The sequence below is a fragment of the Cryptomeria japonica genome, chromosome 7 (assembly GCF_030272615.1).
Source record: "Cryptomeria japonica chromosome 7, Sugi_1.0, whole genome shotgun sequence".
Taxonomy (NCBI): Eukaryota; Viridiplantae; Streptophyta; class Pinopsida; order Cupressales; family Cupressaceae; genus Cryptomeria; species Cryptomeria japonica.
In genome coordinates this window covers 117,063,072-117,075,503 of record NC_081411.1, presented here as the reverse complement: position 1 = coordinate 117,075,503, position 12,432 = coordinate 117,063,072, and the positions used below count along the sequence as shown (strand labels likewise).

The 12,432-nt window shown below is 35.0% G+C and overlaps 1 protein-coding gene across 1 annotated transcript; it reads left to right on the top strand.

Annotated features, from left to right (window-relative positions):
* The first annotated feature begins 10,856 nt into the window (after positions 1–10,856).
* LOC131856220 (transcription termination factor MTERF5, chloroplastic-like) lies at positions 10,857–11,922 on the top strand. The gene has a single exon (XM_059207669.1). The coding sequence runs from the start codon at positions 11,100–11,102 to the stop codon at positions 11,787–11,789; it is 690 nt and encodes a 229-aa protein (XP_059063652.1). The 5' UTR covers positions 10,857–11,099; the 3' UTR covers positions 11,790–11,922.
* Positions 11,923–12,432: the final 510 nt, after the last annotated feature.

Genomic DNA, 12,432 nt, shown 5'->3' with positions numbered 1-12,432 from the left:
GGAACAGTGTTAATTATTATAGAAACTATAAAGTATGGAAAATGAGACCGTGGTGAGATAGTACCAAGACCCACTTTCCAATGGCCTTACATTAAGAACATGTAACCACACAAAGATGTGATCACATACGACTAACTCTTGTCGAAGAGAATCAAATAAAATCTGAGGGATTTCAGTTCCTTATAATGTTCGAAAGATGAATAACTCTGTGACAATGTTAAGCTATGATCAAGGTATAAAGTAAATTAGAAATTAGAATATTACAATTGATTGATAAACAAACAAAGATTTTGCAACAGACATAAAAATGGATAGGAAATCTAACTGTACACTTGTAACAATTATCGAGAGCTAAATCTGTGGGACGAAGATGTCTAGAACACCCTAGCCTTCTAGCCTATAGCTAGTTTTTGAAAATCTACTTTTGAAGACAGAGATAGAGCTTCTTATAAAATTTGGAGGGAAACACTAAGGAATTCTTGCGCCCTGGTCCAAACAAGGGTGCCCCAAGCGCCTTGGTCCAAACAAGGACACCCCAAGCACCCTAGTCCAAATAAGGGCGCCCTAAGCGCACTAGTCCGAGAATATTAGGTCTAAATTATGAGGATAAGTTTGTATTCACTTATTGAAGGTCTCTTAATCCCCATGTTAGAATTAATTGTCTATGTTGTCATTGATGTCAATATAGTGGTCTAGATTGGTTCGGATTGATGTGGGAAATAGATATGTATGTTGTTTTATAGAACAATGGAAGATAGATATGTTTGTGTTGCGGGCTGTGAAAAATAGGCATGTCATGCATATTGTACATATTGTATTTCTGACATGTCTATTGCTCTAGAATTATGAGTTGGATGTATAAGAGTTTTGGTGCTCTAGAAGTCCGTGCAGTAATTAGAATGTTTGAGTTTTGCATAGGTCGGGATTGATCTACATGTCATGTTCTCATGATGTGCGTTTGTGATTATAATATTCATGTATGTATCTATGTTATTATGTCTTGGCATGTGTTGTTGTGCTCCCGAAATGTGTTTTTGGTCATGTTGTTTCTCAGTCCAAATTGTCCTCGGATGTTCTACCTCTTGATCGGAAGATTGCAACATCTGGTTAGCATGTTGGTGTGGTCTACTTTTTATTCCTTTACATTACAAAAATGCTTAGTGGAGACCTATTTTGAATTATGTTTCTTCATCTACTTGACTGACTTGGAAATTCTTTTGGAGATCGGTGTATATATAAAGAATGATTGTAATGAAAAATATATGGAAGGACAAGCATAAGGAAGTTGAGTGTAAGGAAGATGTATGTGATGTGATTGACCAATATGGTTGTAAGACTGATGTTGTTTCGATACCAGTGATAGTGATCCTAAGGTTTCTTATGCCATTACAATTGTTAGGCAGTTGTGCCCTTGTGGTGTATTCTTCCAATGGTAGTGATCCTAGCTTTATCTAGTGGTAGTGATCCTAAGCTTTCTCCCGGCATTACAGTTGTTAGATTTTATTGTTATCTAATCATTGAGTATCCTCCAATATTTTCTTACATTTTAGACATTTGAAAAAAATGCAATTTAAGGCTTTTCAAGTGGAGGGGAATCATAGAGATTTATCGCTCCATGTTAATGTTATTTTTTACATTGAAAGACAACAATGACAATAGTAACTCAAAACAGAAAACATAACTGCAATTCCATGAAACAAGTATGTGCAAAGTAATAATTTCACATTTAATGATGAAACATAGATGCTACTTTAGCATTGACAAAATATGCTTCAAAAGTTGCATCACTTGGTCATCTCGCTTCAAAGAATTGTTGTGAAACTTCATTGATCAAGGACACCATTGTGTTTCATGAAGTATGGGTGGTAGAGCCAAGTGTTTGAAGCCTTTGAAGTTGATTTGTCCTACTTTAGTTCACCTCACATTGATTATGGGTGGGCAATCTCCAATGTTTGAACCATTCACTACATCACAAAGTCATGGGTGCCTCAAGATAGAAACATAAACCCTTTGGCAAACACAAATTGAGATAATTAATTTGTGTAGTTAATAGTATTGGATGATGGGTGGGAGTTTAAATAATTATGGATGAAGCATGTTCAACTTGCAACTGGTTGTGGCTATTGTTATTCTATAGGTTGCTAATGTTGTCCATGGATCATTAATTTCCCAATGCCCTTCTGAGGACAAATTTTTGTCTATCGTTTTGTTTGTAAACAGATTTGTCACTTCAAAATCTTTTACTATGTGCCCAATGGAGGAGTGACAAAAAGTTCCCAATAGTTGGAGAGATCGTTCTGTGGAACACGATCTTTCTCTGCATTTGAGAGGGGTTGCTCCCTCGTGTGATAGGGGTATTTATATTTTTTAAGAATAATTAACCTTGCAAATGAAAATAAATAATAACTACGAATGGATTTAGAGGAAATCTTCACAAAAAACATACGATTGCCACTTAGATTCCATCAACTTTTAAACTTGTCACTATCAACTCTAGACTACGCATGAGGAGAGAGTGATACAAAAACATTTAACTTGCATAACGTTTATATATTTCCAAGATACCAAAGAAATTTCCAACGTTATATGACCATTGTCTTCATGAAACTGGGAAAGTAATTTGAAGGCTTGCTATTGCAATATCATACGATAATCACATAACATCAAGCAAATGAACACTTAACAATCATAGGAGCACTCCCAATTTGCCTTGTATTAAAAAATGATGATATAATACAATCCAAAAATTTTAGTTGTCCCAAAATCATAAAATCCAAAAATTCCTTCTTTCATCTACCTTTCTAACATTTATAGTCTTTCAAAATAACTACCTCATGACTAACTTGGTTCTGAGTTAGTAACTAACTCGTTTCTACACAAATTACAATGAGTTAGTAACTAGCATATTTATGCACAGAAATTGTCAACCTATTAACCTTGACTCTATGCTATGGAAAATCACAACATACACAATGAAACCAACAATAAACTAAAGACTAACCAGGTATCACATAACAAAATAAAATATACAAAGATGTGAACATGGTGTTACTTTTCGATATCCCAAAAAGCATGCTAGTCGATTATTTGCTTCTGTTGAATTGGTGTTTTGGCCTTGAATGACTTGTATGCTTTGAACGCATCCACCATGAACTTGTGCTTGGGAATGATCACATTATCCATTTTTAGTTTCGCAGTTGCTTGATTATCCTGAATGTTAACCAAACCTGGATAATATGAAGGCATGTCACAAACATCTAAAGCAACTGAAACAACACTGAGTCCTTTCATCCTATTTGCATCTGACACCTGTGCATCTGCTAGTTCAGTATTAATTCTGTCATGAAACTTTCTTAAGAGTAGTTGATTGTCCATTTGCTGAAATTGCTCTTTGACCGACACATCACCAATGATATTCATTGTATCTTCTATTATCTTCATCTTTGTTTGTTCACAAGCTATCAGGAGTTTTTGATACTCATCTAAGCGTTGCTTAATATTTTCCAGTTTCCAACTTATACTTTTGCACCATGTATTGGATTGATTTTCTTCTTTATGAGAGAAAACCTTCTTGGCAATGAGTACATTCATATCTGTTTTTGCTATCTTCTGGAATTCCTTCAAAGTATCTTGCCAAGACATTTCTTGCTCTTTAGCATTCTTCAATTCTACCGCAATCTCTTGTTCCCGTGCATCCAATTTTATATGAGTATCCTTGGCCTTCTCAATAAAATCTTGTGTTTCAGACTTTATTTGATTAATCCACTCTTCCAGCATTCTGCTTTGTTTCTTACATTTGTGTATATCTTGCATCACCTTCTTTTCAATAATTTCTCCGGTATGCACTAATGTTGAAGTTGAGGCTAACTCCAATTGTGTATCTGAAGAATCCACAATAGATTTGATGTAGGATGAAAGAACCTGAATTTGCTGCTTTAGTTGATCCTTTGTTTCCTTATCCTTATTTGCTTTGTCAATGAGAATAGCTGTTGAAATTTGAAAATTATGGACGGCTCCCTCATGAGTTGGAGGACCTAGATCCACTCGTGTCATGTTAAAATCTGCCTCACTAGCTTCACTTACATCTTTTTCAACAATGGGCTGAGCTACTTCAACACACAAATTTCCCGATGATGGATTAATTCCCAATCTGGATGCAACTTTGGTTTTCTTGGGTTTGGCGGTCCTATGAAGTACATTTGCAACTGCATCAAAACTAGGAGTTACCAGCTGAACATTCCTCTTCTTATTCTGCAAACTCTGTTGTAACCAAAATGATGAAGATGATAGCAACGATTCTTGATTGCTCACATATGCAGAGGTTAAATTATTTGGGAAAAATGGAAATTGGATTTCAACATCATTCATTGTAGCTTCTTCATGAATAAAAAAATCACCATGTTGAGGAGATGAAATTATGATAGATGGTGAGGCAGAAATAATTTGTTGACTTTCAATATTGGGAGGGTGCTGAGGTGAAACACTTTCCAACTCATCTTCAAGTTCTTGGACAAGATTCACTGTTTTTCCTTTTATCTTCAATCTCTTTTTCTTAATGACAGTACTAACTTCACATTCCTTTGCAAGATCCTTCCCTTTTTCTAGATCTTCTCCATCATCGCCTCCTTTAGAAATATTTTGGTGTTGACCCACCCCTAGATTAGACCTTTGTGAATTAGCTAGAATAGAAGAACTTCTTTGTGCCCCATTTCTATCCTTTGAGGAATTATCTTTATTTGAAGGTCTAGTTGTCGTAGACTCAATCCTCTTACTTTTAACCCATTCCAGAGTCCTTCGAACCACATAAGCTGATCTTTCTTGAATACTCCTTATTTCTGAAATTGACCAATTGATGGGTGGAAGTGGAAGAACTCGAATCTTTTCAAAGTAAAAACCATCAATCAAATCAGATTCATCATCCTCAATGTCATTCACATTTATTTTAATTCTATAGTCAGTTATCTATTTGATAGAAAATCTCATCCAGTCTCTTTTCCGTACTTCAAAATCATCTTCACAGTCTTGCCAGAAATCTTCCATATTAGGAAAGTGTTCAAATCTGGCACCAAGCTCTAACTCTCCAGTAGCATATCCTTTGCTATCAAAGGGAAATCTCATTTCATAAGGATACAAGTGAATCTTTTCTATAGACCTCTCGATACTTTGAGGATCTGAATGGCTCTCATAGCTATAATAACCAAGTCCAATGGGAAAAGAAATGATACCCTTTCTTTTATTCCGGCAAATTTTGTTGACTTGTGCAATCTATCAGCATACCTCGATAAGGATCAACTTATCTTCAACAAACCTTGGCAACATGAGAGAGTGGCCATCATAACCCCCTATCCGAATGTATGTGAACTTCAAAAATTGTATAAAGTAACTACCATATTTCTGAATCAATGTTGTTGCTTCTGAAGATATTCTGAGTCCAATATTTCCCTGCAGTTCTCTTACTGTCAACATAGTGAAAGCATCATTAATCCTCCTGAAGTGATGATAACTTTCCTCCAACTGCAGTTGTGGATGATAATTGTAAATCTGGGTCGTATCATCATAAATGCCTTCAACATTCAATCCTGGCCATTTCTTTATCCCAGCAATGGCATAGAAGAGATACGATGTCATGTAGAAGTTATGATTGTCCTTTAGTTTGAGGAGCTGATCGCAAAGATTATCACTAATAATCTTAGCCCAATTAATAAATTGTATGCCCTCACATATGATATTAATGAATAAGAACATCCATCCTTCCAAGTCATTTGAGTCTTCATTTCCTATCACTCGATTCAAGAAAATAACCATATTAGAGATATCCTCCATCAGTAGAGACCTATGAATTATTTTAGGAAGATGTGTTTTTTCCTTTCCTTGGTTTTTCTAACCATTTTCTGGCTATGTTATTCAAACACTGGGTTTCATTATTGATAAAATAACTTTCTACATATTCCCTGTTTACCTCCATGAACTGATCTCTGAAAGGTAACCTGAAAGTTATAGCAATGGAAATTGGATCAAGTTTGGCTACCACATTACCTTCTGTCGTCCTAATTTCTTTTGTATCTGGATTAAATGCTTTCATGCATTCCAGAACTAATTCCGGACATTGCACTGATGTGGGATATCCCGCTGCGTAAGCTAATCCACTGTCTAATAATCTCTGAGCTGTCAAAGTTTTATCTTCCCTTTCCATTGTTTTCCAGAAGTTTGCAAGACCTACATTTCCCATCTTGGTATCCCCAATATCTGAAAGTGAACATTTGAGAATGGGAGCATAATCGAGACTATGGAACTTGTATTTCATTATGTCAAATAAAAATAATATCCGCTTAGCACTATTTTAATGAATATTCATAATTTTGTCAAAACAATTCACGTACTCATTCCTTTCATTGAAAGTATTCCAATATCTAGACATCCCCAATTGTGACATAAACCCTGCTCTGATTATCCGCAACATCATGTGATTCTTGCAGAATACAAGTCTGCATTCCTTGAAGGTATTTTATCAAGCATTTCACGAGAATCATTTATACCTCTATATCCTGTGACATTTCCTATGCTTCTACCATGATTTGCAATATACGACTACTGGAGTAGTTGCATCTACAACATCTGACAGAAATCCTCTATCTCTACGGTTTGACTGAATATATATCTTGAGATCATCGTTGTGTGAAATGTGACCATCCTCCTTAATGCATTTAGCCAAACAATTCACATGTCGCGACTCAGCCTTTCAATTATTGTATGCTACATGGTAGACTGTCAAACACTTCACATCTTGCCTTCCATTTCGTCACACAAATAATGCGAGTTTCTTCCATGAGTACCTTCCATGAGTACCAGAGGCTACGATTCTAACCCTTTTTTTAACAAATCTTCATTTATTAATCGCTCAATTTGTATTTTGCACCTGCCAATACATCGCTTTAGAGCATTCTGTCGAACAATTTGCTAAATGTCTAAGCTGCTATCCCATGGTGCCCATAGCACTATGTAGAATAGTTCACATACCAAAACTATGCTCCCAAAATCTGCTATTTTTTCTTTTAACCATTTGACATTTCTTTGAGGTAGCTTATCAAACGATTCATTTGTTGTTCTTAACCTTCCACTCATGGCATTTCACGTGGCATTCTGTCAAACAATTCATATACATTGTTTATGCATTCTCTTCCTGCATTTTACATGGCGTTAAATAACTCCAGTCGGTGGGGAGAATAGAGGTTGCAGCGAAGTTATTTGGTGTTAAATCTGCAGTGCCTGCATCACATGGCAAGGTGACATCTCCTTAAGGCATTTCATTGGATAATTCATAATATCTATTTTGTGCAGGATTGGAACGAGTGGAACCACACTACAAGAGTGGGCTGCTTGTGTGGGAAGTGCATAGAATTTGACAACACTACACAGAAATTGATAGAGCGCTCAACATCCATGTTGTTTGAGGAGGACAAAATGTTGGCAGTGATCGCCCTCCCTGTCCACGTGGAATTTAATCATCATCAGCTTCTACAATGACTTGTTGGGGCGGCAATGGAGAAAGCAAAGACGACTTCTGAAAGAGGACCTCTGAGGATTGTCCATGCTTCACATTCTACATGCAAGACTACCAAAGTGGTTACATCTACCGGATAGCAAACCATTCTAACCTTTACGCTTTGATAAGTGCCTGAGATAATGCCGTACATATCCTGCAATCATTTCATTAATTGTCACTCCTCCATTTGCTTTGTGATGTATAGCTTGTTTACACTTACCATATTCTTCATTGTGTGCAAACAATTCATGTGACCTGACTACACCTCTCACACTTTTGCATTCATATCCAGAATTCGCGGCATATCTATGCTTCCATTCTACAATTATAAGAGGTTAAGAATGCTCAAAAAGTGAGCATTTCTAACCTTTTTGACAAAGTGGGACACATGAGGTTAAGAAATGAGGTTAGGAATGCTCACTTTTTGAGCATTATTAACCCTTTTTTTAATTTTTTATGAGAGGTTAGAAATATGGGTTAGAAATGCTCAAAAAGTGAGCATTTTTAACCTTCTTGGCAAAAGGTTAAGAAATGAGGTTAGGAATGCTAAAAAAGTGAGCATTTCTAACCTTCTGCTTCAACGAACTATCCTTTAGACCTCAGAAACCATTGATCACAGAGAGGAATCAAGGAAGAATGCAACCGATGTTTTTGAACAACTTTTTTATTGCAAATGACCAGACATATTAAAATAATTTAAATATTAAATTATTATTTAAGAAATAATTTAAATATTTTAAATTTATTGCTTTGGCTGGAGAAAAATGACATAAATTTCAAACGGTAGGGAGTTAGGTCCTGAAATTTGAAACACATGTTAACAATAGGGAAATAAGTCCACACAATTATTTACACCTGCCTAGGATGAGATATTTTAATCATTTTGGAGCAACAGACACCAAAAATTGAAAGTTTAAAATATGACAAAGTATGAACTGGGTTCAGGTGAAAGTTAGCCACATGATATAAAATGACGCTTAGATATTGACTATCAAGTGATTTCCCTCAATTTATGATAATTTTCAAAATTCTTCCATTTTTTGTATTTTGACTAGTAATGACCTTGGACGACGCGCTTATTTCTTATGCATAAACACCCATTGGACCTTTTCTCGATACTGAGACTACTTTGAAAAAGATATGTCAAATGTAGGGGCAACAGGTTTACTATCGATGTTGGTGGTTCTTGCATTTTGGTTATGTTCAACAAGCCTTTATGTGTCTCCATACAGATTGTGTAGTTGAATAGGTTATGAAAGCTTAGCTACCAATTCTTATGTACTTTTACATATAAAGGCCATGAATGACATTACTTTCATTGTTACCTCTATAACTATTAGCATTTAGTTTTTCTCTCGTATAAGAGGCTACTATAGAAGCCCAACTTTTTTAAATTTTAAAAAAATAAATGGAATGCTAAAAAGTTTTCATTGGAGAATAATGTAACATTTTAATCCTTTACACAGTCATTCATGCATTACAAGGAAGGATTACAAGGAAGCAACAAATGCTCCCCAATTTGAGCTAGAGTTCTTTTGGACAATCGAAATAGTAGAGTTTTTCGCTACATTATTGTTCCTCTAAATTTTAATATTTTATCGTCACAGTAAGGATTGTTGAGCTTGAGATGAGACTTCACACAAAATGAAAACAAATGTACTTTATGCTCAACACTCAACGTGCAAAAGTAAACACAATGTTTTAATATTCAATTGCAATGTATTAAAAATTAAATCCAAACTTTGATTTAGGTATCAATGTTTCTCCACCATAGAAATCTTTTTGGTGTGAGGTTGAATCCTATGTGAGACAAATTTGGTGGGTTATGAATATCTAATTTTCCTTATTATTTTTTATGGAGGCTCATATCTATGAGCACAATAGCCTAGCAAGGGCATGAAGTCCACGAACACACTAGCCTAGCGAGGGCCTTCACAAAATAGTTTTGGCCACCCAATACGAGGGCACAAGTCTATAGGCTATAACCTCTTCGACTAAGAGCCAAGGACTGAGAGGTATCCATTCCACCAAATTAGACTGGGGCATGATCCTGCCCTCATCCCTTATGATGTCAAAGCCTTGCACGTAGCAATTCTTGACCCCTAATGGGCTCATTTGGAACCATTTAATTTCCTTATTGAAAAGAAATGAATGAATGGAATCGTATGAGTATTTGCTAACTCTTGATTAGCATAAGAATATAAAAAATTGACAAGGGAGGCAAAGTAATAATTTTTGTCATATAGTATAATACACTTATTCATACATCACTCTCCTCTTGTAATAAATCTTTTCATGTAAATGTAAATGAAAATTTAAATTATGTGATATATACACAATCGTATATGGGCTAGTTATTTTTGAAAATACAAATACCTAATGTTTGTTAAATTAATGTATATACTCAAAATACATAGATTATATATAAATATGGCATATATAGTGTAGTTTATGCACAAATTATAGGATAGACCAATGTTATACCATATTTCATACTCACAAAGGTAAATATTTCTTGTAACTAATGATGTAGTTAAACTTTTAACAACAATATTATTTATCTATTAATAATAAGTTTAATTTTAACTATATTTTTTTCATTTATAGAGATCAATTGATTTCTAAATTTGATTACATTATAATTTAAATAAAATATCATTTTCCCTATTAACTTGTCAATTAAAATAAACTTTCTACTTTTCCAAATGTAGAAAAGAGAGACTACTGTAAAATATTCTTGCCTTTGCTACCATATATTTTGGCTAGAATATACTAGTAATCACACCTCGATGTGCAATGGAAAATGGGTTTATTTTTTTATTTACCTAATTCACTTAGCAAACAAGTGTGGAAGTGAGTACAAATATGCTTAAGGAGTAATAAGATCTCCCCACAATAGCCTTACATAAATATGGTATAATATGGGTATAATATGGAATTAGCATGAATTTTTCCATTCTAAATTTTATATTATCATTCTCAATAGATTCATAACCTTGTTAATATATAATTTTTACTAATACATAATTTAACAAATTATTAATATTTCTAATAAGCACATTATGCATTAAGTGTAATATTAGTTGTTCATTTAAATAGTTTATTTTTAGTAGTTTGTATTGATGTATCTTATATATGTAAATAAAATTATACTCTCTAATATCAATTTATAAATAATTATTTATGAAATAACTCTTACATCTCCTTTTAATATTTATATATAAAATTGTACTCCCTAATATCAACTTATATACTGATTAGAAAAATGGGGTAGTTTGATAAATGAAACTCTTGCTCCAAAATAAAGGATAAAAAAGTGCAAAGGGGAGCCAAACCCAAACAGGGGAGTTCAGAAAACATTAAGAAGAGGAACATGATTAGCCAGAAGGGTTTTCATGAAAACCTTATAATCATCTTGTCTGAAATGCGTGCTAATAAACCCTAATCCTAGATGATTAAGAAAGCTTTGATCAAATGTCTTTAAATCTCTCTGGCGGCCGCAAGTTGCAGTGATGAAAATCTCGTTCTCCTCTGCTCGTATCTTTCAATAGATATAATGGTAGTTTTCTATCCTAAATGCTTTCTTTGTTCAATGAGATGTTTTTCAAGCTTCCCTCCAACAATTTCGCTGCAATCCTTAAGATTTCTACAGTTCTCACCACTTTCATCGTCGTCATCATCATCATCATTTCCTTCCACTCCCTCCCTCAATGTCATTTCAGATTTTTTAACAAAAGAATGTGGGTTTTCCTCTTCTCAAGTGACAACTGTCATGAGAAGAAGACCAGAGCTATTGAAGAGTAAATCCGACCACACTGCTAGAGAAGTCATTCATATGTTGAAGGATTCCGGATTTACTGACAACCAGCTTAAGAGCACCATTCTTAGAAGCCCAAATATTCTTTCGCTCACTGTAGATGGAAACCTGAAGCCCAAGATGGAATTCCTGAAAAGTTTGGGCTTGGCTCCTCACATTATATCTCGCAATTCCAGATTGCTTACCATTAGCTTAGAAAACTCTCTCGGTCCTAAAATCACCCATCTTAGAAACCTATTTGGCTCAAATGTCCATTTGTGTCAGGCTCTAAAAATTGTGCCTGAGCTTTTGACCGTTGATTTCAAGAAGCAGGTGAAACCTAAAATGGAGTACGTGAAGAATAATATTGCGAGCCCTCTATGCAGTTTTTGGCCAAAGTTCCGCAGCATTTTTGCGAGCCCTCAATGCGGTTTTTGGCCAAAGTTTTGAGACCCTGGAAAAGAAGATTAAGCATATGGCAAGCCCTGGTCTTGCAGAAGAGGAAATTCTTCAACTTCTTAAGCGTGACCCTATAATATTGCGTCTTTAAAACTAAGAAAGTAAAGGAAAACATGGATTTCTTGATACACACTGCAGGTCTCATGCCCAGGATTGTTGCTTCAAGTCCTCAACTATTGGATTTCAGCCTAGACAAAAGGCTCATACCCCGCTATGAAGTCTTCAAGTATCTGAGGGCAAACCAACAATCCAAGCCTCTACCCAGTCTGGTTACCTTTTTTATTTTAAGTGAGGAAGAATTCCTTAAAAGATTTGGCCAATACGATATTGAAATCAAGTCTCACGAACATACAATTTCCTAAAGCAAGCACTTTGGAGCAGTGATTTCAAAATGAAAAATTACCATATATTCTTCCAGTTCTGTGTCTTCTTAATGGCAGCTCACCAATCAATATGTTTCTGTGTCTTCCAGTTCTCCCTTCTCCACACAGCCTCTTTTCTATTGTTTTGGTCTGCTTTGTTCCTTCTCCTACATTACTTTTTACTTTTTCTTTTCCCTTCTGCACCTCTATCTTTTTCCATCTCTCTTTTACATGTCACACACATTTAAAATTATATCAGGGACAAGTCCGGT